The sequence below is a fragment of the Lissotriton vulgaris genome, chromosome 4_1 (assembly GCF_964263255.1).
Source record: "Lissotriton vulgaris chromosome 4_1, aLisVul1.2, whole genome shotgun sequence".
Taxonomy (NCBI): domain Eukaryota; kingdom Metazoa; phylum Chordata; class Amphibia; order Caudata; family Salamandridae; genus Lissotriton; species Lissotriton vulgaris.
The window spans coordinates 1,061,455,451-1,061,482,635 of NC_141691.1; the positions used below are offsets into that span (position 1 = coordinate 1,061,455,451).

General features: G+C 48.5%; 1 protein-coding gene across 4 annotated transcripts in view; it reads right to left on the reverse strand.

Moving 5' to 3' along the window:
• Positions 1-27,185, reverse strand: part of ICE1 (interactor of little elongation complex ELL subunit 1) — an 868,698-nt gene that overhangs the window by 461,523 nt on the left and 379,990 nt on the right. For all 4 annotated transcript variants that reach the window (XM_086965290.1, XM_086965289.1, XM_086965288.1 and 1 more), the window contains one exon: positions 24,556-24,932. In XM_086965290.1, the coding sequence (XP_086821416.1) occupies positions 24,556-24,932 (377 nt within the window). The remainder of the gene's footprint in view (positions 1-24,555; positions 24,933-27,185) is intronic.

Below are 27,185 nucleotides of genomic sequence, written 5' to 3' on the forward strand. Positions count from 1 at the left end.
GACTGGAGCTGGGGGACCTCATCTATATCATCTAACTGAATGCTTGTCTCAGTAGAGGCGTCATCAGCTAAGTCAATGAGATCGGCTCTGTCCTTAGCTGAGGCAGAATCTTCAATGTTTTCCATGTGGTTGATTGAGGAGTTAGGGCCGGAATCTACGGGGATAGACTGTGTATTTCCTGTCAGGGAGTCCGACATAGCTGTACTTGCGTTGCTTGTAGACGGGCTATCTGTAAGCAATACCGGAGATTGGCTTAGGCCCAACGATTGTCTTCTCTTGCTGTTAATGCTAGTTACCACTTGAACTAGGTATGAGTCGAGGGTGTTCACTGCCTCGGTAGGTGGGGGAGCCTGTTTTTTCACCATATTTTGAAATTAATGTTTGGTTCAGTCACGGAGCCCACACTATCGTCTAGGCTTGAGCCGGGTAACTAACTGCTAGTGCCGAGTGATGCTGTAGCTGATGGCCGGCTCAGAAATATTAGTTATAAACTATTTTAATGGCCGGTGACAACTCTGTTAAAGAGGAACCTAACAGTCGTACCTCAGTCCCACGCTGTCGTCTTCAGGGGGGAGGCCTAGCCTGGCCTAATCGTGCCTCTGAGGGCCACAGAGGGCCCGCCCTTTGCACGGGCTTAGCCCCGGGCGTCCCGCGCGCGTCCCGCGTAGCTGAGGGCTGGTTGTTTTTCTACGCCCCTCCTGACGCCTTGGATCGGCGTCAGGGAACGCGCCTCCGCCGCAAAGGCTGCCGGGACCTGTAGTCCCGAGGCGGCGGTGGCGTGCCTGGTGCTCGCGGTCTGTGGTCTCCTTGTGCCGGTTCTTCCTGGGCAGTTATTCTCCTTGGTGCGAAGCAGGAAAAGGAAAAGGTGATGTCCTCTGCTCTCCGCTGAAAATTGCTCTAATGAGAGCTCCCCCCGCTTCACCGAGGGCAGGTTGTTTTTCTACGCCCCTCCTGACGCCTTGGATCGGCGTCAGGGAACGCGCCTCCGCCGCAAAGGCTGCCGGGACCTGTAGTCCCGAGGCGGCGGTGGCGTGCCTGGTGCTCGCGGTCTGTGGTCTCCTTGTGCCGGTTCTTCCTGGGCAGTTATTCTCCTTGGTGCGAAGCAGGAAAAGGAAAAGGTGATGTCCTCTGCTCTCCGCTGACAATTGCTCTAATGAGAGCTCCCCCCGCTTCACCGAGGGCAGGTTGTTTTTCTACGCCCCTCCTGACGCCTTGGATCGGCGTCAGGGAACGCGCCTCCGCCGCAAAGGCTGCCGGGACCTGTAGTCCCGAGGCGGCGGTGGCGTGCCTGGTGCTCGCGGTCTGTGGTCTCCTTGTGCCGGTTCTTCCTGGGCAGTTATTCTCCTTGGTGCGAAGCAGGAAAAGGAAAAGGTGATGTCCTCTGCTCTCCGCTGACAATTGCTCTAATGAGAGCTCCCCCCCCTTCACCGAGGGCAGGTTGTTTTTCTACGCCCCTCCTGACGCCTTGGATCGGCGTCAGGGAACGCGCCTCCGCCGCAAAGGCTGCCGGGACCTGTAGTCCCGAGGCGGCGGTGGCGTGCCTGGTGCTCGCGGTCTGTGGTCTCCTTGTGCCGGTTCTTCCTGGGCAGTTATTCTCCTTGGTGCGAAGCAGGAAAAGGAAAAGGTGATGTCCTCTGCTCTCCGCTGACAATTGCTCTAATGAGAGCTCGAGTAGATTCCAAAGGTCGATGGCATGTTTGTGAACTGAGCGGTTGTTGAGAAGGATGCATTTTAGGTGGTTAGTGTCGGGGCTCTGTTTGGGGTTTGTGGATTTGGTGTGGGTCTTGGTGCAGTCGAACTTGCAGGAGTGGCATGTGAAGGGTCCATGGGTGTATCCTGGGACGGCTTGGTGGCAGTTTGGTGGACGGCCGGGGTTAAGGGCAGTGAGGGTTGCGGCGTCGTATGTGATGCGGGAGGTGATGGGTTTGCGGGGGCCAGGGGGTATGGCGCTGGGCGCGGTCCAGGCGCGAACAGGCGTAGACGGGCTTACCTTTGGCGCACCTTATGTTCTGGCATAAGAGGGAAGTGAGGGGGGGAGCGAGGGAGGGGCCGCTGGGAGGCGGGGTGGAGAGAGGGGCTGGGAGGTAGAACAACAAAATGGTGGGAGCAGTAAACAAAGCGAAACAAAGGGAAATCCCCCTCAAAGTATGCACAGTGGGCTATGCGATATAATGCTAGGCTAATACACAAGGCACTGTATAAATTCTAAAAATGGTTTCAACAACGGTATACAATAGTGAAGCGCTACGATACCAATGCGGCCAGGAGCAGAGAAGCGCAACGATGTCAGAGCAGCCTGGATCAGTGAAGCGCTATGAAGTTTATGCAATTAGGAGCAGAGAAGCGCTATGTTCAATGCCATGGAGCGTGGGGAGCGACCGCTTCTGAGCCAGGCAGGACGATCACAGCGCAGGATAGGGCAGGTCAGGTCAGTTCAGTCTAGGTAGTGGGAGGGAGGGGCCGCTGGGAGGCGGGGTGGAGAGAGGGGCTGGGAGGTAGAACAACAAAATGGTGGGAGCAGTAAACAAAGCGAAATCCCCCTCAAAGTATGCACAGTGGGCTATGCGATATAATGCTAGGCTAATACACAAGGCACTGTATAAATTCTAAAAATGGTTTCAAAAACGCTATACAATAGTGAAGTGCTACGATACCCATGCGGCCAGGATCAGTGAAGCGCTACGATGTCAGAGCAGCCAGGATCAGTGAAGCGCTATGAAGTTTATGCAATTAGGAGCAGAGAAGCGCTATATTCAATGCCAGGGAGCGTCCGCTTCTGAGCCAGGCAGGACGGTCAAGAAAATATATATATATATATTATATATATTATATATATATATATATATATATATATATATATATATATATATATATATATATATATATATATATATATATATATATATATATATATATATATATATATTACTTTAAATGCAGATTGGGCCTCGACTTGTTGTCTTGTAAACTGTTGGAGACGGCGTTCTGTTGGATTAGTTGGGGTCAGACGAAACCCTGTCGAGGCCCACAATCAATTTTCCGGGATCCTGCACATGGGTGCGGATTATTCACAGATTATGACTTTGATGAGTATCCCCCGGATGAGAACAGTGGTCGCTCTGATTAAAAATTGGTCGAGTCTCCATAATGCTTCCACTGGGTTGCACGTTGGTAGCAAATAGGGAACCAAAGTTGCTAGTATCTTATGATATACAGCTATATTAACAGGTCTGACTTTTAAATTTGCTTAGGTGCTCAGAGGGGGGGCCCAGCCCAGTCCCCTCCGGGCACAGGACAGGCGAGATCCGCGCGCCGTGGGAGGCAGCCAGAAGATTTATGCGCCTCTTGGGGCGATGCTGGTGACGGTGGCGTCAGGGCTGGTGGGAGTTGGAGTCCTCACTCCTCTCCCTTCTCCCGGTGATGCTCGTCCTGTCGCTGGCCCACAACAAGAACATGCCTACTGACTGTGGAAGCACAAGTGTAGTGGGTTCTACCCACTTTCACGCTGAGCCCTCTTGCTGCCCAAGGTGATTCATGTATTCCAGTCCTTTATTCTAGGAGCACTATTCCAAGGCAAGGATAGAATTGAAGGGATGGTTAATGAGTCACAAGTCTACAAGGACTAAAGAGGAGAAATTCTGAAGATACTATGGTAAGTAAAATATGCTAGTGGGATGACTGGAAAACATCCTCTTCTGCATCAATTTACCCAGAAGAGTAAGAAGAAACTAAATCCTCGTAAGCTAAAATAAAATACACTCCAGCACAATTTGACCAAACTGAGCATCTACCCTGGAGCTACAACCCAAGAAAGGAAAATGTTACTTACCCTGTAAGCATCTGCTAGTGGCATGTAGTGCTGTAGATTCACATGGAATGCATACTCCAGCCATCTGGTCTTGGGCACAGATGTGTGCAAGTTGTTTTTCTTCGAAGTACTATGGCTCCGCCTCTTGTTGGTAATGACTATGGTCATCGACTTCATTGTTAGATTGCTTTTCCCGCACAGTGGGCGAGGATGGAATGTGAAGTGAAGCGATATATAAAGATGTTCATGCAAAAGAGGGTAAAGCGATAGTAGGAGACACTGCAACGGCGATAGTCATCTGAAGAGAAGGGTGGGCGCACATGAGTCTACAGCTCTCCAAGCCATGAACAGATGCTTACAGGATAAGCAACATTTTTCGTTCAAGGCATGGGTGGCTGTAGATACACATGCGGTGCACAGACTGTAAAGTAGTCCTCCCAGAACCAATGACTAGTCTGTGGGTTTTGCAGTATATTGGAAGTGTACGGAGTACGCCAGGTCAAATTGGCTTGTTGGCATGCTTGTACATCCACACAGTAATGTTTTGTAAAAGTTTCAATAATCAGTTTGTGGGGAAAAACAGGGACTTCAATGGACTGATTAAGGTGAAACCGGGGAACTACCTTAGGGAGGAATTTGCAGTTGGTGTGAAGGACAAGCCTATCCCTATGAACCTAGAAGGAACGTTCTTCTAAGGATAATGCCTGTAGCTCAATGACACGTCTGAGTTAAGTGATCGCAACTAGAAATGATACCTTCCAAGAAAGGTACTGAAGGGGCAGAAGTGAAGGGCTCAAACAGAGCACCATGAGTTGTTCAGCCCTTCCATAAAAACTTTAATAATTGGAATTCTGAAGTGGGAGGCGTGTTTTGTATTCTGAAAATAAGCAGCCACAGCAGCCAGGTGTAACCTTCTGGAGGGGATTCTTAGGCTTGGAATCTGAGAAAAAAGCAGATAGCAGACAATGTCTTGCACTGTGGTGTTTAAGGGATCAATATGTTTGGAGTGACCATTGCACATGAATCCCTTCCACTCGGCTGCATACCATGCCCTGATGGTAGGTTTGCATGCTTCTTTGAGAATGTCTATGCATTCAGGTGGAAGATTAAAGTATCCAAATTAAAGGACCTCAGGAGCCAGATAGTAAGGTTCAGAGACATGCAGTTTGGGTGCCTGATTCCGCCATGGTTGTGCGTTGGGGATCCTCTTGTGCGGAACCAGAGAGTGTTCAAATAGAGATGTGACCCCAGGCTAGCGGGCCCATATGGGAGCCCCAGGATAGAGTGAGCAATGTCTGTCGAAGTCTAGGAACCATAAATGAAAGTAGAGGGAGACGTGGAAAAGTGTAGGCAGCTATCCCTGACTAACTAATCCATATTGTATTGCCTTAGGACTGTGGGAATCTTGATGTGAAGTTTGGGCATTTGGCTTTCTCTGTGGTCGCGAAAAGGTTCAAGTCTGAGAAGCCTCAGCACTGGAAGTACTGACAGAGGAATTGTGGGTGAAGTTCCCACTCGTGGACTTGTAGCCTAATCCTGCTGACGAGGTCACCAAAGTCATTGTCCTTTCCCAAAGGTACTCCTCTAGCAGATGGATTTTGTGGTAAAGATCCCACCTCTAGATGTACTGGGTAAACTGTGAGAGTTGGGGAGACCAGGTACCACCCTGCTTCTTAAGGTAATACATGGCTATCATGCTGTCCATCCAAACGAGAATGATCTTGCTTGTCAGGTGCGTGAGGAAAGGCTTCAACATTTCGTGAATGGCTCTAAGATCCAGTAAGTTGATGTGGAAGTCCTGGTGTTTGGACTCCCTTTGCCCTGGACATTCACATCCTGTAAGTACGCATCTCAACCCATAAGGGAGGGGTCCGCTGTAATGGTCCTCTGAGGAAGAGAGTCTAGAAAAGGCTGTCCCGGCAACTGATTGTTGGTGTTCCACCACTTCAGAGAGCGACAAGCATGGTGGCTGATGAACCCTAGATGGTCTTAATGACCCTCCTCTTTAAACCACTGTAGTGCTATGCACTCTTGCAACGGACGCATGTGTACTCTGGTATGGGGTACTATAGCAATGCAGGAGGCCATCATGCCAAGGAGGCTTCTGACTGTACTGACCGTGACCGGTCTGGTTGGAAAAGGGAGATTATTGATTGAAAGGGCTGGATCCTGGCTGAGATTGGATAAGCCATGCCAACCTCTGAGTTAAGAACTGCACCTAGGTAGGGTTGGATCTGGATGAGTTGTATGTGGGTTTGGTGGTGTTGATAATAAACCCTAGGTCGTGTAGAAGATTTATGGTAATCGGAGCGTGTTCGCTACATTGCTGGCGGGTGGCACTTAGATCAGCCAGTCGTCCAGGGAGGGGAAGAGATGAAAAACCACCACTGCAAGACATTTGGTGAATGTGCGTGGTGCAGTGGTGACCCCAAAAAGGAGCACTTTCAACTGGAACTGCTTTCCGCTTACCACAAATCTGAAATATTGGCGATGAGCCATATGCACTGGAATGTGGATATAGGCATCCTTTAAGTCGAGAGCAGTCTAGAAGTCACCTTGTTGCAGAAGCGGAAAAATATATTAAATAACAATCATATCAAAGTGCTCTGGGAGGATGTATGCATTGAGGGTCCCGATGTCCAAAATGGGTCAGATGGAACCATCCTTTTTGGGAATTAGTAAGTACAGGGAGTAAACACCCGTGCCCTGGTAATGATGGGGAATGGGCTTTATAGTCAAATTGAGAAGTAGTACTTTGACCTCTTCCCCGAGTAGCCTTTGGTGTTCCTGAGAGAGTTTGTATTTCCAACGTGGAATAGTCGGATGCGCGGAAATGAGCTTCAGGCAATAACCATGTCGGAAAGTGTCCAACATCCACTGTTCGGAGGTAACGTTCCACCAAATTGGGACTAACTGTTGCAGATGACTCACCACCAGGTATTGTGTCATTAGGGGAGAGGAGAGGCAATTCATTATTTAGAAGTGGCAGCAGATTATTTGGGGGAGCCACCTTTACCTCTGCATTTTGAATAGTTGCCTTTGTACAATCCCCTGAAGTAGCCTCTGGGAGAGGGCTGCTGGGCCTTTGGATATTGGTAGGACATGGAGGCCGTGGGGGAGGTGGTCTTTGAGCTTCCACAGAAGGGTGAAGGATGAGCGATGAATTGAGTCGCTAGGTGCAGGTGTTTGAAGTGCACCCATAGCATTAACTTTTTCTGCAGGAGAGTGGGATCTGCTTCTTATGTTTACCCCCACTTTTTGCTGATGTTTCACTGTTTTTCGACTTTAGTCTGGCTGGGGCCCTAGTATCCAGGACCCCAGCCTAGCTTGCTCCTCTCTAAATTGATTGCAAGTACTTTAGTTACACTCCAGTTTGGTTATTGGGGCACCCTTATGAGTCCCTAGTGTATAGTTCCTTAGGTACGAAGGGCATAGGTACCCCAGAGGCCTACCAGGGGCTGAAGCATGTAGTATACCACCCCTGGGAAGCCTTCCAAAATGACACCACAGGTCTGCTACTGCAGCCTGTGTAAGGTGGTGAATGCACCCCTTACTTAGATATAGGTTCCCTATATCTACCTTATATCACTCCACATATGAACCTATCAGTCACCCCCTACGGCAGGCCTTACCAATATTGAAGGCAGGGTGTTGGGATTTGTGTGAGAGGGTGCCCATGCATGAGCAGGGCCCCTCTGCAGCCTTTGGAATCTATTCTCTGGGGAATGTTCTGTGATACAGCCAGACCATATACTCTTAAGTGCATTATAACCTTGCGGTAAATGCTAACTTTGGAATGGCTGCACAGAAACATGCAGTGTTTGGTGTCAAACACTTTGGAATAATACCCCCCCGACAGTTCTGGCGGAGGGGGTAGAATTCCAACCTTCTAGAGGGAGAGACATGTCCACACCGGTATACCCTGTACCAGTTTAAAAGAGCCCTGGCATCACAAAATAGATACTGCAGCCACAGGCACGAGTCTGGCCTCCTGCAGCTGGATGAAACTCCAGCAGGGGAGGCCTGGACAATAGGTTTCCTGTCACAGGGAGGTGTCACCACCTCCCATACAGGCTTTAGTGTATTGGGGCTGGGTGGGTGCGCTCCACGAATGCTTTGAAGCCTACACTGGGGGCACATTTGTTGTCCCTGTGCATAGCCCAGTTCAAACCGGTTGCAGGGGCTACCAGCCCCTGCTCTGACGCAAAACTGGACAAAGGAAATGGGTGTAGCCACCCCTCTTTCCAAACCCTCCCATGGGTGGGTCCCCAGAGTATATACAACCCCTTCCCTGGGTAAAAGAAAGGAACCCCTGACTACAGGACATTAGATTACACCTGGACGAAACTCTCTTACACGGACTCCTGGTAAGTCGACGATCTGCACGACGCTGGACGACTGAAGAATCTCCCTTGAAGTAAAGGAATTACTCCCCAGCTTGGCAGGCACCAACAACGCATCTGACCGGTCTGCATCTCCGAAGCTCCTGACGGACTCCAAAGTAATTGCAGGCCAGGAGGTGGATTTCCAGACTTCTCAGAGGCCGACCTGAGTCCCCAGCAAAGCTGAGACCCGCAGCCCTCGTGAGTACCGTGGAACCAGAATCCCTGGACACCGTGCACATTTGCAAGTGCATAAGCATTTCGTCCGACGATTGTTGGTCTACACGCCACAAGTGTTCTGTGAGCCGACTTCTTGTGATTTCTCTCGAGGTACCTTCACGTTCCTTGGTCCATTGACCGGTGGGTCCCTGAGAAGGCAACTAAGACTTTCCTTGGGCTTCCCTGGTTGCTCCAGACGTGCCCTGACTCTCCACCACTTGGTAAGTCCCCCGGACCTTGCTGGTCCGCACCGAAGCATTTCCTCACTTTCTGCGTGGGTTGCTGTTGCCAAGGCTTGTTGGCTCCAATCCGGTCACCGACGCCGCAGCACTCTACATCTTTCACCCGACAGCTCAAATCCAGCTCCTGGGCGTCGTCGACGCCACCTGGTCCTCGTGGTTGTGGAGTGAAGCGCCACCTCTTCACACCTGAATCACCCGACATCTGTGGGCATTCTTCTATCGTCACTGGCAAGTGACCCAGACTCTGTCCTCTCTGCTTTTAGGTTCTTATCATCTTCGATCCAGGCTTAGATCACACCTGACACTTTCCACTTCGACTGCAGCAGCACTTTGCAGCAGATCGCCATTGAAATCGACGATGTTTCCCGACACCAAAAGACACCTATGCACCAGGCTTCCCTGGGTGAGGTAACTTGAGTACTCCGGTGCTCCCGTGGGTGTTGGCCCTAGAACCCCTTAAGTCTAAAGGGGTTTGCTCAAAGTGTCTCTTTTCTTTAAATTTCAAACCGCGACTTTCCCCATTGAAGTTAACGGCGATCCGCGGCTGTGTTCAGACATTACACGCATCCCCTGTGGGTCCCCTGTGTCACTACCGTGGGTGGTTCCTTGTGGCCCCAGCACTTCTACAGGCTCTAGGCCTTGTGTCTAGTCAAGTTGTGGTTCTTATACCACTTTCTTAATATATGGTTTGGTATGTCCCTAGGGCTCAACGCATAGTGTGCTATTTACTGAAGTTCTATTGCATTGAAATTATGTACTTTGCTCTGTAATCTCATAAAGAGGTTACTAGTGAGTGTTTAGAAATAAATACATATATTTTACATATATACTTTGTGTGGTTATCCTTTCATTTAATCGAGAGGTGGGAGGTGCACTACAATGTTTTGTCCGTGGTTTAGATTCAAGGTTTTTAAGCAGGTAGGGTGCTCTCCCAATGAGAGGTAACACCATCAAACTTCAAGTAGACGCAACCTGCGATTCTACCAATCTTATCTACCTCTTGAAATGCCCATGTGGCAAAATATATGTGGGGAAAAAGGAACGCAAAATTAAAGTGCGTATCAACGAACACAAATCAAACATTCGGACTAATAATGACAAGAACAACGTAGCCGCCCATTTCATTGAACTGAAGCACAACGTGGCCCAACTAAAGTTCCTTGTATTGGAAATCATTCAAAAGGTAGAGACAATCGCAAATACCTCCTACAGAGAGAAATGTCTTGGATCTATCGATTACAGTCGATGAAACCACATGTTTAAATGATAGGACTGAATTTAGTTGTTATCTGTAATATAAACCCCTGTTCATTTAGGGTTTACTGTTTTACATTTTCCTGTTTTGATATTGTACTCCTGTTTTGACATCGTAACACTGTATGACCACATTTGTTCCTTGGTAAGCCCTGTATAGTTAGACGTAACCTTTCTAACAGTTCGGTTTACTCGTCTACTTTTCCATTTATTTTCAGTCTAATTTTCCTGTTTATGAATGTCTAGTTCTTAAATTGAGCTTATTTCCATTTACGCCATACATTTTCGCTAGCACTATAGCCATGTCCCTACACACTCTAGTACCTGTTACATAGTCCGTTTTTCACTTTCATTCTTAGTCGCAACATCTTTCCCGCCAGCCCTTCTTCTATTTTTATCACCTTTCACCTTAGCCTATCACCCGCGTGTTTATTAACATATCAGCCGGTGAACCGCCCGCTACCGAACTCCTCAGGGGTGATACTCTCAACTAACACGGCCCCCGGATTTAACCGAACAGCGTCTTTCACTCACGTAAGTGAAGTTACAGCTTGACGTTTATGTATCAACGGGAGCGTTCCGCTCCATTAGTTCACTGTGTAAGACTTGGTCTTAGGTTTGTTTTTACAGCACCACGTCTACACTGGCCCTTCTGAGTCCACGCTGTGAGTGTTTACTAGGTTGTTTCTAATAACGCACTACTACGATTAATTCACTTGTTTGCTTTTTTTGCATGGCAGCCTCACTTTCTATCTAAACTTTATTCACTTTTGACCGATGTTCCCGTGCACATTATATATTGCTAACTGACACGAGTACTCTATCTTATTAATCATTCATCAACCTGTGTTTACCATCACTATTTTCATGGCGGAGAATACTCGTCGGATTGTTCTATCAACACTAAGCATGGTCAGACACTCACCAACACGCCCGTTTAGGCTCCTCACCAATCGCCGACAACTAGACACAAACTTTAAATTAATCAATATACCCATTCTTTATGTTACGGTAACTGGTTATTTAATCTTCTTCATTCTTTGTAGATACCCCTTGACAAAGGGCTCCGCCCGAAATGCATAGGGAGTGGAACTCATTACCCAGCATTCAAGATGCTTGTGAACATCGCATAATTTTGATATGATGTGAATATCAAACAACTTCTTTCATGAAATAAATTGAAAATACAACATCATGAACTCGATTGGAGTCTAAACTCATTTTGGAACCCTATGGTGTGTCTCCATTCAGGGATGCACTCACTTTAACACATGCACACAACTTGCAAGGCCGAAGGCTTGGAAGCAGGCAGTGGTACTTCCTTTGCAAAAGAAGACCAATGTTAGCTTTGAAAAATTGGACAACCTCCGTCCCATTTCCCTCCTGCCCTATATGGCAAAGGTGGCGGAAAAAATAGCCAACATACAGCTTATGCAGTTCGTGGAGACGGCTTCGCTACTCCACGACTCGCAATTTGGCTTCCGCCCCCGTCACTCGACTGAGTCTGCTCTTCTCGTGGCAGTGGAAGCACTTAGACAGGGAGTGGACGAGGGCCATACGATGGCATTGATCCTGCTTGACTTAAGCGCAGCATTCGACACTGTAGCACATTCCACCTTGCTACAGTGTCTGAATGGAGGAGGGGTGACAGGAGCTGCGCATGGCTGGATCAAGTCCTTCCTGTCTGATAGGTGCTTTCAAGTTAGATTGGGTGACTGCTACTCCAGGGAGATTGAGTTGGGCCAGGGCGTACCTCAGGGTTCGTCCCTGAGCCCAACCCTATTTAACATCTATGTCTCCCCCCTGGCGGCCATCGTGGAGGGACATGGTCTTCGCCTGGTGTCCTACGCCGATGACACGCAGTTGGTCATCTCCCTATCGCGTGCGCCCGGCCTTGCAGCGGACATCTTCAGGAATTGCATGAAAGACCTTGCTGCCTGGAAGTCCGCTAACTGTTTAAAGTTGAACGGTAGCAAGACCGAGGTGCTCGTGGTGGGGGGTGCGCCGTCTGCGTGGTCATCGGCGTGGTGGCCACCCTGCCTGGGGGAGGTTCCTGCTCCCTGCCGAGAGGCCAGAAACCTTGGCGTGTGGCTGGATAAGGATCTCACCTTTGGCCCACAGGTCGGTCGGGTGGCGGGGATATGCTTCAGTGTTCTGAGAGCTCTCAGGAAAGTGCTAGATCTGCTTCCCATCTCCGCTCGAAAGACGCTGGTGCATGCCCTGGTCACCTCCCAACTTGATTATGGGAACCTGCTCTATTTGGGGGCCACAGGTAGGGTCATGGGCCGCCTGCAGGTCCTTCAAAATGCGGCAGCGCGGCTGGTTCTCAGACTCCCTAGGAGGTCTTCCGCCAAACCAGCTCTACGGGCCCTCCATTGGCTCCCCATTGAGAGGAGAGTGGAGTTTAAGGCCCTTACCACATGTCATCGCATCCTGAGCGGCAAAGCACCTCTTCCGCTCCAGAGCCTTGTTTCTCACTATGAGCCTGCACGCAGTCTTCGGTCTTCTCAAACCGGGCTGTTAAAAGTCCCAAGAATATTCAAAGCTCGTATGGGAGGTAGATCCTTCAGATACCTTGCTCTTAAGTGCTGGAACAATCTCCCGCTGGAACTTCGATTCGAACCTTCCGAAGTCCAGTTTAGAAAAAAACTCAAAACGCACCTTTTCAGCAGATAGCTTGTGTGGGAGGAGGGGGGACAGCCACTTCACTTGTCATAGCGCGGGGACACGCCAGTGGCGTATACAGGCGCTTAATAAATGCCCAATAATAATAATAATATTATCCTTTCATTTAGACATTCAAGAGGTTATAATCTGGTAAACCAAGCTGCTTTACACTCCTTCAAGACTTAGCCTAAAGGCTGCTCTCTATAGCTATCATTAGGATAGCTTTCAATAAAGGTTGTCAAACCTATCATCAGTAAGGGTTGTTTGGACTGGTGCAAGGTGCCCACTAGAACTAGTGGACAGCATATGCCAGGCCAACTTCTCACAGATTCTGTATTTTTTAAATTTTCTCTAAAGTTTGGTCTACCAGTGGACCGAATAGATGTTGACCATCAAACAGAATGTGAAGGCGCTTTTGTTGGACCTCCGGCTTGAAGCTGGAAACAAGGAGCCAGGCATGCTTGCGCAGGAGAAGTCAGCGGTTCCCTTCTCTGGCAGCCGGGTCATCAAATGCAAAGATAGCAGTGCTAACGATCTGTTTCCCCTTCGAGACAATCGCATAACATCTTGTGCAGCTCTGGGAGATGCTGGAGGAGCTCTTCCATTCCGTCCCAGTGAGCACGGTCATATGTGGAGAGAAGCCCAATGGAGTGTGCAATGTGCTAATGAGTGAACAACTAAGTGTCTTTGCCAAGTATCGATCTCCTCTTATAGTTTGTAGAGAATCGGTTCCACAGTGTCAGAGCATAGGTTGATCTAGCAGGTCGACGCCTGGGTTTTGGTTCTAAAAGTGGCTTAGATATCAGCACTGAAGAGAAAGTGGTCTGCGCCGAAGGTTGAACCAGTGCGGTGAGGTTGGAGCTGAAGCGGCCAGTCTCATGGATTCCTTCACCACTGAGCCACAGCTGGGCGGGACATCCAAAGACGACCGTCAGTGCCAACCACGACCCGAAGGCAGTGGTGGCTCGTGTCCGCCGAAGCTTGGCAGAGAGATGTAACTAGAGACAGGAGGAGGTGCCGAAGAAGAGGCCCTAGAGGAGCGCCGTCAACCTACATCCAGCTCGAGCAAAGTCAAAAATGTTAACCCAAGACGGATAAATAAGGGAAAAGTGATTGATTACAGCACTGAAAAAGGCAAGGAACCAGAGTGGACCAAAAGAAGCACCATAACCGAGGCACAAGCTCACATGTCCCAACCCAACGGCTGAAAGAAAACAATCTAACATGTGCATTAACAGCAAGAGGAGGAGTCACAGTACCTTGTGACTCTAAAAGACTACTGCAAAGAAAAGCAACTAGCACACATCTGGGCCCATAGTGGATCCCTGCTTAGGGAATCGCCAAAGGAGGATCTCTAGGTAGTTTTCAATGGACAGGACGGCCCCTAGGGCATCAGCAACAGTCAATCTATACCCCAGTGGATGTAGACTGGGGAGAAGTTACCCTCAAATCTGACCCCTTTCTCCCACCGGAGGCCAAAAATCCACTAGATCATAGGATTTGCTGATTTTAAGGAAAACAGAAATAATGTGGGGGCGACTAGGCCTGACATTTAGACACATCCTCCACCCTTCGTGCCTAAACAGGATAATCTATCATGCTCAAGGATAGGTGAACGGGGATCAGAAAGTGTACTAAACATCACAGGCCAAATTACGGAAAATGGAAGTTTGGCATCATAGAAGTAGCCTTAGATGTTCGTACAGCTCCATCTAGAATATGGAACGGCACCAGTGCACATTTTGCACCGGCATGATCATGAGTGAATCATTACCTCCTTTACATGGAGGCCTCGCCCCATGCAACTGAGGTAACAATTCACCTTTGGTTCCATGCTTATTACAGGTGAAACAAATAACCTTTGGAGTGGTACACTGGCTGTACATCACAGAGGTGGTGTACAGTCAGTGCCCCCACCCCCCCTGACGGTGGCCCATAGAAAGGGGGCACAGAAATTCCAAAGACCCCCAAGGACCTGCATGCAAGCAAATGCTTTATTCTCTCTTCAGAGAGAGGTTGGTCCTCCTCCAGTGAAAGACAGGTACTCTCCTAAGCACAAGCTGTTGAAGGCCTCCTACTATACCCCCTCCCCCAAAAAAGGATGAGTGAAAGTAAGTGGTGTGATTCGGGCCAGGAGACAAGATGTGGGCAGGTGCATTGTGAAAGAATAATTAAATTAATATAAAGTATCCAATCATGTCTGGGGAGGTGGGAAGGTAAATATGAATCGAAAGCACCATAAGCTACAACCAGATTAAATTCTTCCCTGACAGTTGAGGTGTGATTGGGGGAATGGTGGCTAAACTTGGAGATAGAAGTGTCACTTCCTGTGCCAACTCTATACATTTATCGGCTGTTGCCTCTAAAGAGATTAGTCGTGAGGACTTCTGGGTTTGTCCTTCCTTAAGGGAATGATGCTGCTGAAAGATGTAACTATGCAGCGTAGTAGCGGCTGGTATTCATCAGTGGGTTTGGGGGGGGGCAGGGCAGGGCAGGTGTAGGACGCGGATTCTGTATATGATATACCAAAGCACAAGTTACTACTTGTGTAACAATATCTGTAAGAGACATTAGTTAGTGATAGATTCCTTACCTTAGAATATCCCCTGGCATCAGATTGGATTCGGAAAGTTTTTCATCAGCAGGACCCCTGCACATCGGTAAGTGGCGATGTTCGGCTCTGCATCCGTCGCTGGCGTTGTAGGCACCGAGACGGCGTTACAGAGACTACTTAGGCGCTGACGCCAGTTTTATACACGACTTTCCGTGCCAGGCACGCAGAACCATGCAAGAAACTGACCACTAGTGACATGAAGTTAGGGCCCGGAAAGGGATAACCTTAACCCTAGAAATCAGTTTGCAGAATGAGGATGGGTTGGGTGATAAGGAATCTATTACTAACTAATGTCTCTTACAGATATATTGTTACACAAGTAGTAACTTGTGCATCTGAAAGAGACACGTTAGTGATAGATTCTTTACCTTAGAATAGATACCCCAGTGGTGGGTCTGCAAACAAGAATACGCCAGAAAGTCACAGACAACAGAAAAGCCAAAGACGCCGTCACTCCGGACTTGACTGTCAAGGCAATAATGCTTGTTAAACGTGTGCAGCGAGGCCCACATAGCTGCCTGACAAATGTCTTGCAAGGGAACGCTGCGTCCCAAGGCAGTAGTGGCTGCCGCTGCCCTGGAATAATGGGCACACAGCCCCACAGGAGGCTCATTGTTAGCCAACGAGCAGGCCCGGACTGGCCGTTGAGGGCACCGGGCAATCCCCCGGTTGACCGCATGGTTGGGGGCCGGTTTTGGGCCCCTGGGGCCGTTTTTGTTACAGGGCCGTTATGCTGCAAAAACGGCCCTGTAACAAAAACGGCCGAAAACCGGCCCTGTCACAGAGTGCGGTCGCACCTCTCCCCCCTCCCCTCTCCTCCCGGAGGGGAAGAGGGGGGCCGGCCGAGCACTTTGCCAGGGCCGGTTCTGGTTCCCAGTCCGGCCCTGCCAATCAGTAACATGCTTTGATGTACAGACCCACCGAGAGATAGTTAGTTTGTGCACGGCCCGACCTTTTTTCACGCCCATGTAGCCAACAAAGAGTTGGTCATCCACCCGGAACTGTTGTGTGCGCTTTAGAACGAGAGCGCACGTTTTGGGTCCAGACGGTGGAGCCTCTCCTCCTCTTTTGAAGGATGCGGAAAGAAGGTGAGCAAAGTAATGGTCTGCCTGATGTGGACGGGCGTGACAACCTTTGGCAAAAAAGAAGGACAGGTCCTTAAAACCACCTAGTCCGGATGAATAGAAAGGAAAGGAGGTTTAGAAGAAAGACCCTGAAGTTCTCTCACTCTTCTGGCAGAGGTGATAGCTACCAGGAAAGCAGTCTTCAGAGTGAGAAGACGTAATGGACAGTTATGAAGGGGCTCAAAGGGAGCGCACATCAGATAGGTCAAGACAGATTTAAGTCCCATTGAGGCATTATGAAAGGCACAGGAGGGAACATGTGTGTAATGCCTTTGAGGAAAAGATTAACAACCGGGGACTTAAAAAGAGAAGGCTGATCTGGAAGCCGCAGAAAGGCAGAGATGGCCGAAAGATAACCTTTTATAGTGCCCAGAGCAGAGCCCTGCTGAGCCAAAGAGAGAAGGAACAGAAGTACCTCAGAAAGAGGGGCAGAAAGGATATCCACGCCTTTACTGTGCACCATGCCACAAATTTGTTCCACCTGCAGGCGTATACCGTCTTAGTGGAGGGACACCTGGCTGCCAGAATGACATCACAGACTTCGGAAGGAAGGTCAAAAGCTATCAACTGTCGCCGCTCAATCTCCATGCATGGAGGCGGAGGCTGGACAGGTTAGGGTGGAGGACCGTCCCCTGCTGCTGCAACAGAAGATCCTCCCGAAGAGGCAGTTGGATCGGGGGATCGATCGCCATGCTGAGTAGCTCGAGATACCAGTATCTTCGTGCTCAAGCAGGAGACACAAGGATGACTTGGGCCCGTCGCTCCAAATCTTCTTCAGCACTCTGGGCAGAAGTGGTTTAGGCGGAAAGGTGTACAACAGACAGCAGCTCCACTCACAATGAAAAGCTTCGCTAAGCGAGTGCCGCCTTGGAAATGCACTTTTGTACCGCCTTGGAAATTCCAACGCACAGAACTGATGACATTGCGCATTCTCTTCGGTGGCTAATAGCTCTAACCAAGGCTCTCCCCACTGCAGAAAGAGATCTTGCAACACGTCAGAGTTCATACGCTATTCGTGATCCATCATGCACTGGCGGCTGAGTTCGTCCGCCCTGGCGTTCAGAGAACCTGCCAGGTGTTGAACCACCTAGGTAATGCCTTGATGTTCCAGCCATGCCCAGAGGCGCAGAGCCTCCTGACATAGGGTCCACAACCCCACCCCGCCATATTTGTTGCAGTACCACATGGCGGTGGTGTTGTCAGTGAACACCTGCACTACACTTCCCCAGACAGAGGGAAGGAATGCTTTTAGTGCAAGACGGATCGCCCGAAGCTCCAAAAGGTTGATATGGAGCCGGGACTCCGCCGGAGACCAAAGGCCTCTGATCTCCGCCTCACTCACGTGGCCGCCCCATCCCAGGAGGGACGCACTCGTCACCACTGCGTGCCACAGTTGGGGAAGGGAGAGGGATATGCCATTGACCTAATCACGATTCGTGAGCCACCACGGCAATTGTCACACAGTGCCCTCCGAGATCTGGACATGATCGGACAAGGTTGCCCTGATGCTTTGCCCACTGGAACTTCAGGTCCCACTGCAGATCCCGCATATGCCATCTGGCATGTTGCACTAGCAGGATGCAGGAGGCCATTAGGCCAGGAGCCGGAGGGTCATCCGGACTGAAACCCGGAACAGAGGCTGAAAGATCGAAATCATAGCCTGAATATCCCGGACTCGCTGCTCGGGCGGATAAACCCAAAACTGCTTCGATGAAGTGGAGCTTCTGAGTGGGACTCAGGTGCGACTTCGGCATGTTGATGGAGGATCGCAGCAAATGCAGGTCGGCAGAAGTCTGAAGGTGGGAGACGACTGCCTGGGACGAGCCCGCCTTTCACAACCAGTCGTCAACATAGGGGAATACTGGAACCCCTGATCTGCGCAGATGAGCTGCGACCACCGCCATCACTTTTGTGAACACCTGAGGGGCACTGGTATGGCCGAAGGGGAGCACGGCAAACTGAAAGTGCTCTTGGCCTACCGTGAACCGCAGGTAATGCCGGTGGGCCGGCAGGACGTGGATATGAAAACATGCGTCCTGCAAGTCCAACGCTACCACATCCAATCTCCAGGGTCGAGGGCAGCCAAGCACTGAGCCAGAGTCAACATCTTGAACCTCTCCTTCCAGGGGAAGCGATTGACGTTCCGGAGGTCTAAGATGGGGCGCAGGCCCCCTTTCTCCTTCTTGGGGACCAGAAAGTAGTGGGAATAACAACCACGTCCTACTTCTGGCCAAGGAACGCGCTCAATGGCCCCCTTACCAAGAGGGCCATGACTTGCTGTTGGAGAAGTTCAAAATGATCCCTCAACATGTGGTGGAACTGTGGTGGCATGGCTGGGGGGGCAGACTCGAAGAGGAGGAAGTAGCCCCTTCGGACGATTTGCAGCACCCACCTGTTTAAAGTGACAGAACGCCAGTGGAGGAGGTGATGACGAATCCTGCTGCCCACCGGCATGGGGTGCACCCCAAAGCTCGGACTAGGAAGCCTTTGAGGCGGATGTTGCTTGAGCGGAGGTGCACTGACCAACAATCTGGCCCCCTATCCCACAGCAGTGAGAACCAAGTCCGCGCTGAGGTTGGTTCTGCGCAGGCTTTTTGCTGAACGAATGTGTTGGGGCGCCCCTTCCGTGGCCACGAAAGGAACCAAAAGCAGACGTGGCCGAGCACGTGGTGGGAAGACCCAACAACTTGGCCATAGCCCGGGAGTCCTTAAAACGCTCCAGCGCACCTTCTGCCTTGTCGCTAAAACAGGTGGGTACCATCAAAAGGCATGTCCATAAGGGAACTCTGAACATCCCCTGAGAACCCAGTGGACCGTAACCAGGCATGGCGACGGAGGGCCACTGTGGTGGAAATTGTCCTACCCAGCGAGTCCGCGGTGTCCAGTCCACACCGGATGGAGAACTTTGCGGCATCTTTACCCTCAGCCACAGCTTGGGAAAGCACTGCCCGAACATCCTCTGGACATTGAGGTAGCGTCTGCGCAACCGTGCCCCACACAGCGTAGCGGCCCAAGAGGCATGCAGTGTTCAACGACCGCAGCCCCAAGCTGGCAGAGGAAACAGTTTCTTGCCAAACTGTTCCAGCTTCTTAGATTCCTTATCCGGCAGGGTGGTAGGGAATGCGCTTTGGGAGATGGAGGCTTGGATGACCAGGCTATCCGGAGTTGGATGGTTCGTCAAAAAGGCAGGGTCACCTGGGGCCGGGTGATGATGCCTGGCCACGTTCTTATCACGGGGACCCCCGTGGCGGGCCTCGACCAGGTGCCCATCAACACATCAGTTATCGCCTCATTGAACGGTAGCAGAGGCTCCATAGAGCTTGCCGCCGGCTGAAGGACTTCAGTGATGAGGTCCGTTTTCAGAGTTAAAGTAGGCAGATCAAGGTCAAGGGCCTCAGCTGCTCTAAGGAGCACGACATTGTATGTAGCGCCCTCCTCCATGGCCACAGCAGGAGGAGACAGTAAACCAGGCTCAGAGGAGAGGTCAAGGCAACCTGCATCCTCCGACTCTTCTACCCACTCCTGTTCTGATTCGCACTGCTGTGAAAGAGGGTCCTCAGACCCCCTCCCAGTCATACCCCTCCTCCACTACCCGAGGCACAGGCTGCGGGGAGGAACAGGGGAATAAAAATGGTCCAACGGTGCCTGGAACTGCGCTGGTCTGCGCCGGTCGGGCTTTATAACCCAGTTAGGGTTCCAACCTGTAGCAAAATTGTCCGGAAACCCAGGCAAGGGAGGGGGTGGAAACAACGGAACCCATTGCTGTGCAAGGAACGGGGCCGCCAGGGGAGGACCCTGCGGTGCCAGAGCCGCGGGCGGAGCCACCGCCGCTGCCTGGAGTGGAGCCAGCGGCAAGGACGAGCCCTCAGATGGGGCCGCGGGCCAAAGGCGCGCCAGCAGGAGTCTGAGACCTGAAGAGGTGGACCATGGCCGCAAGAAAATATTGCACCCGTGCCTTCATTTCTCTAGGGTCCCCTAGTGAATCCTCTTGATATAGGTTTTGATAGTATGAGTAGAACGCATTTTGAATGCCATCTGGATCCGTAACGAATCCCAGTATAGGATCCTTGATCTCTTGTATTACATTTAGCGATATTTTTTGTCTTGCTCTAAGTGCTAGGTGATGCCCTACCTGTATACTGCACTCATATGCTCTCTCTCTCTCTCTCCACACTGTGAGCCTATCTGTGGCTTCTTTAGCTATTATTTCTAAGGTTGAAGATTTGACTACTACCACCTTTACCTTCACTTCCTCCATATCTCTACCCAGTTGGAGCACTTTAACCAAATCCTCTTCTGCCGCTGCCAACTTAGTTTGAAAATCAAACAATTGCTGTTGTTTTTTTTAATTAAAGGACAGAGAATATCTAAGGGTTTCCGCCGTATACCAGCTTTCAATGCATCCCATACTATATCAATTCCAATGACGCCTAGGTTCCCTTCAGCAACAGTTCCTCATGTGGTTACACTATTTTTCGTTCACCAGAAAGGCTCGCTTAAAACTCCAAATTTTATACTTTAATTTGGTCTCCTTTCCCTTGATCTCGGTCACTATTGGGTTATGAACGGAAAGAATATGTGGGGCTTTCTCTATTGAACAGTGATGAATCAAGGAGTAGGATACTTAAGTCAAGTCGAGCATGAACTTTGGATGGCAAGGGGAAATAAGTAAAGCCCGGATCAGATGAATTCTGCCAATTCCAGTCATCTCTCAGCCCATGGTCTGTACATAATGTCCTTAATGCTCTAAACACTTTAGGTTTCCTGGCCCTGTATGACAAGTTGGCTTCCAAACTCAGTTTTTTTTGGCAGGTATATTTATATTGAAGTCCCCACAGAGAATAACAGAGTGGCCAAACAGCAAGTTCGCTATTTACTTGCTCAAATACTGCTGGATCGTCAAGGATACTACCATAAATCGAGCAGATAGTGAATGATTTCCCATTCTTTTTACGGCATTCTGTTATTACCCTTCTTCCTAGCTGATCGGCAGATGTTCGAGTAAATTGTAAGGTAGCGTTGCATGCCAAAATCACCACCCCTTGTGTCCGGGTGTTATGTGTCGTCTCAAACAATCTGTATCTTAGAGAGTTCAGAAGGTGCAGTTGAGCCCTTTCAATGCGAGTCTCCTGCACAGACGATATCTGCCTTCAATACACACAGCCCTGCTGCTGTGTGGCCTCTTTTCTGGGATCATTCAGGCAAAAATGTTAATTGTGGCTACACGTATTTTACTCATCAGAGATGCAGAAAGACCGTACTTATAGAACACCTCCCCCTCCTGCCAGCCAGAAAACCCCCCTCGGAGCCCCCTTCCCCCCACCTATAACTGAGGCGACCAATGTCATTCCTCGAGTCTTCCCCAGCCACCCTCAAACAGTGATTCATATCTTATCACCCTACTCTGTTACGTAGGCCATAATCTTAAGCTTTAAAATCTTGAAAACTACCATAGCCATGAAAACAAATAAAACCCAGTTGCCTCTTTGTTTGAATCTGTCTTCCATTAGACCCCATTCTCAGATCTATCAGAAATCTCCTTTAGGTATGTTTGTGCCTGAATTTCAAAATAAAGCTATGACTCTTCCCACGGAAAACAATTTTTAATCAAGCTGAGTCCTACAGGTAAACTTCTTCCCCAAGCTGCTGAAAAGTGTAAAAGAGCTGCATGAGTTTCCACCTCCGTTTCACAGTGGCAGGAGCGAAATCCGGACTAGTGAGAAAGCTCACTCCTTCAAATTCTTTCTTGGCTGTTGGCAGAGCCAAGTCATAAAGAGATTGTCGCAATAAGAAATTTCTAAAATATAGGAGCATAACCTGTGACCATTCAAAAGTTTTGGAGTATGTTTTGAAAGCATTAGGGGGAACCTGTGCGCTCACTGCATGTCCTTGTCCCAGTCCCAGGTGCTCAGTTCTGGAAAAGCCCCTCTTAAAAGAGAGATCATGTATTTTCTCGGGTCACTTCCTTCGATTCCCTCTGAAGGTTATCACAGTGTTGCCTATTTTCTTGATCCTCCATTTTCCACATCAAGACTTTCACTATCCCCTCATGCGTATCACTCTGTGCCTTTAGAGTGACTACATCCTGTTCCAGATTTTTGGTCTGGGCTTCTACAGAGGCCATTCTATCTGCTATTTCCACACTTGTTTTGCCAACTTTCCTGATGGCCCCTTGCAATTTTTTGGCGGCCAGACGTGCTCTCCGATTGTCCATCTTCACCTCCTCCTGGAAGCTCTTGATTGATTTCAATACCATTGATAGGGCAGGATCTTTCTGGTTCAAAATCCATGAGCTCTCTGCGTTGCTTGTCATCTTAAGATTCCCCACTGATCTAATTGTTTGATCTGGTGAAAGTGGTTAGTTGTGAAGCATCTCTGGTGCTGCCGCAGTCAGAGGCCTTCTGTAGGTTTTTCCTCCTTCCTTTCTTTATTAGGGATTTCTTTTGAGCTTGAGTCTTTGAGGCTAATTCCGACCCCGTACTGCTATTCCAATTGGCCCACTCTCCTTCACTGGAGGCCGATATGCTCGCATCTGATACTTCAGATTAATCAGTTAAGGAGTAAAATTTTTCATGGGTGTCAGGAGATCTAGCCCGAAGTGGAGGGGTGTTTACTACATCGTTTCCAGCATCCAACACTCCAGAGGAGCTATTGTTTTTTCGTTATTTCCTGGCGGCCTAAGTATTTTCTCTTCCTTCTAGGGGACTGGGATGGGGCTTGTATGAACAGAGTCTTCTACAAGTAGAGCCAGTTCTAAGGCAGCGTTTGACTGGCACTTAGGTCCGGGTTCCACCACAGGGGTATATGTCATACCAGCAGCGGTTTTCTCCTCACCCCCTTTATACTGTTCCAGAGCCCTTCGTAATACTGCCCCTGCTGGACCGAAGATATTGGTAAATAGTGGCTGACAGTCCACCAAATCCCGGGGCGTTTTCTGTGGAGCTTTTTAATTGACTCAGATTTGTCCATTCTCCACTTTTTCCTTCCCTTTACCACCGCGCCCCTCAGATGTTTTGCCCTGACTTTAGCTGGCAGCTCCATCTGTGAGGAGGGCTGAGTATCTGCCACAGTTATGGCTATAGAGGGTTGAGTACTCCTTGTTTAAGCATATTTCCCTCCACGTCCTGACATACCTGATTATGAAACGTAACGTCTTACCATTATTGAGGATTTACTACACTGTTTCTTCATCTGCTGGCGGCGCTGATTCTTCTGTGCAGCGAGGTCTATTTCTGCCAGCGGTTCATAGGTTAGCGTGTATTCTCTCCTCAGGCTGATCGGGAGCACAGAGGCCGCAGGCCGTTGAACGCAGCAGATGCCTCAGTGAGCGGCGTAGATGTCGGGAGGTGCTGTGCCTGCCTGTCCATCCTCCAAATGTCACAGAGGGCTGCCAGCACTTCACCAACGAGCCAGCATCTCCCTTGAAATGGAGAAGCCACTTCCCTGCAACGTGCAGGCACCAAGCGCAATGTCCATTTCACCCAGACCCGGGTACCAAACCGCTTGCAGCAACCAAGGCTTGTTTGTAGTCCAATCAGGACTCTAACACTGCCAAGACTGACCAGCAGAAGAGACTTATAGTTCAACTGAGCAAGGCTCAGGGGAAACTCCCTCCACACGTCGCACAGTAGAAAATCTGAGGGAAGGAAGTCTCTAAGGCGAGCGTTCCAAAGAGTGCTGCAGCCTGAATTGCTGGAGTTTGGCTCTTTTTAAATGATCGCGATAAGTTGCTAAAGTGAATGTTCTCTAGCTATTTCTAGGCTATTTTTACCATGCTACAGCTTTTAAGTTTTACAGTGGGACTCCCATTTCAACGACGGTGAATGATCAAACATGCAAATTTTTGGGGGGCGAAAAATAGTCCACATATAAGAACTTATCAGGTCAACTCTACTTAGAAAGACTGGGGAATTCTCAGCAAAAAAAAACTAAGTTAAACTAATGAATAAAGGCCTGACACAGTGAAGTATTATTTTCCTTTTCTCAACTTGAAACACAAATATTCTCAGCGAGTTAATAGTACAGTCATAGATAAAGGCAGGAACAGTAGCTTTGATTAGAGCATTACTAAGGGTATTAATACAATTATTAGTATCAATATTTCATTTCCTACGTTTCCATTTAATAACCCTCATATTTTGTTTAGGCTACCTACTATTTCGGGCTTTAGCAATTGCCTTCTGTGGAGAGTTGCAATAATCTTGAGAAACTAGGAAGTACGAGTGTAATTAAATGTAAACCATACCTGTGTACGTGAAGGTGATAACTGTACTGGAGACAGAAGAGGTGGTAGGGGTCTGGCCCAATTTAGAACAAAACGCAATTTTTCACCAAGTTCATCATCATCATCCTCATCTGAACAATGTAAACTGCTGCATGCAAAGTCTTTCTGTAAAGAAGTGTCAGTGGCTTTGTCCTCATAAAAAGCACTATCACCATCCTGTGCATTATCTTCAAAGCTTTTATTTTTCTCATTACGAGAGGTTTCTTCATATTCATTGTCCCTTCCAGTTAGTCTCTCGGACTGATGCATCTCTGATGTTTCCAATAAACTGCTGTGGCTAGGTGGCAAAATGTAATCAGAAGACTTCCTGGATCTTCGGCGCTTCTTTGGAGCTTGTTCTGTGAAAGCAGTTTCAAGGAACATTACCAGTTCTGTTAGTTTTTAAAATTATTTTCATAACTGCATTTGATTCCTGTATTATGTTTTCCGAACTTTACACTGACTAGGTCTGCAATACATTTCTGCACAGTGAATAAACTGGGAAAAATATAAACAATGAACACTGACAATTCAGAGTCACTATGACTCCTAACAGCAGCAATGTCTAGGATTCAACTCAGCAAATACATTGTCATTCTTACTTCTGAGAAATCATATTTTTAACTTCTTTCCAGTACCGCCAATCTGCAATAGGGAAACTATTACTTGATGTTTTACTGTTAGATTTCAAGTGGTGCCTCTCCGGAATGCGTACGACTGCTTCATTCTTCTTTAAGGTCTTGTACTATTACAGACAAAAAACTGCATAAGGAAGGATGAAAAAATCCTGACACCTACAGAAGTAAGGACTCCTTTCAGGAGCAGCCCTACCTTGAAACTATTATTTAGAACTAATGAGCGTGATACACATACGTGGAATATTTGTGAAGGGTTCCTTAAAGAAAAATTAAAAAACAGTGTTTGCCTTGAAAAGACATTAGGCTTAAAAAGGATATTTCCTCCTGAGGAGGTAATGAGAAGTACTGGGATCTAAAGTGCTACTTCCGCTACATCTATACATTTATGAAACATATCGCCAAGAAATACATTTAGAATCCCTCTCTACAGAGTTATTTGGGAGAAGGCATCATTGTTGGCAATATACTGGTCATCAAGGTGATTGTAGTTGTGGGAAAGACTGGCACTTGGTGGAAGGAATTGTCAAACATGATGTAGGGCAGAAACCACCTTTCTTGCTACAAAATGCCCATTAAAGCAGCATTAACCATGTGCCAAATACATAGAGATCAGCAGATGAATGATATTTGCTTCTGGATATAATCTTGGAAGAAAGCTGTCTGAACAGCTAGCTGCATACTGTCTGGGTTTACTCTTTCAACTACAATTCTAGTTAGCATTCTAAAAGCTGGTTTCTTTCTGGAGAATAGACCAGGAAAAAACTACAGTACTCCAAATGAGCTCCTTTTTAGAAAAACCCAATCCAAGCCTGATTCTAATGTCTCTAGGTCAGTAAAGTGCAAGCCCCTAAACAGCACTTCTACTTCCTCAATGCTGCTGAATTCAGCGAGTAACAGACACAATGAGCGTGGTAAACAGTAGCAGCAAAAGCTCTCGGGCCACTTCAGCATCCAATACAATTGCCATTCTAGCTACATAAGGGTCATGTTACTTACCCACTAAGCATCTGTTCTTGCCATGTAGAGCTGTAGATTCACATACTTTGCATACTACCGCCATCCAGTGTTGGGTCGAGATGTTTGCAAGTTGTTTTTTGTTCTAAGAAGTCTTTGCAGTCACGAGGTAAGGTGACTCCTCCTTTCTGTGATAGTGTGCACAACTCCACTGTTAGATTGTTTTCCTACAAGAGGGTGAGAATGGAATAAGTATAGTATAGAGATGTCCATTTCTGTATAATGTGAATAATAAGACCTGCAACATCCATAGGTGTCCGGGGTGGAGGGAGGGCGCATGTTAATCTACAGCTCTACATGTCAAGATCCCTACAGGATAAGTAACATAATCCGTTCGAAGCATGGGTGCTGTAGATACACATGCTTTGCATAGACTGTATAGCAGTACCCTCCAAAAGCGGTGGCTAACCAGTGGGTGCTGCAGTTGTTTGAAAGAGTATCTTTACCACTGCCTGTTAGACATTAGCCTGTCGACCTGCTAACACATCTACACAATAATGTTATGTAAATGTGTGTGGTGGAGACCATGTAGCTGCCTTACATATGTCAGCTATGGGAATGTTATCTAAAAAGGCTATAGAAGCGCCTATTTTGTGAGTAGAAAGTGCTCTAGGATGTACTGTTAAAGTTCTTCTAGCTTTGATATAGCAAGATTAAATACATTTGACAATCCATCTCGAAACGCTGGATTTTGAGATGGGCTTCCCTTTATGAGGTGGAGAAAATGCACCAAAAAGTTGTTTTGTTCTGCGAAAATCATTTGTCCTATCAACGTACACTTGGTGAACACTGTGGGTGCAGTTGTTACTCCAAACGGAAGCACTTTGAGAATGATTTTTCCCTATCACAAATCCGAGGTATTTGTAATGTGCTGGGTGAAAGTACGAGTCCTTTAACTCTAGCGTTGACATAAAGCCGCCTTAATGCAAAAGTGGAAGTACTTGTTGCAGAGTGACCATG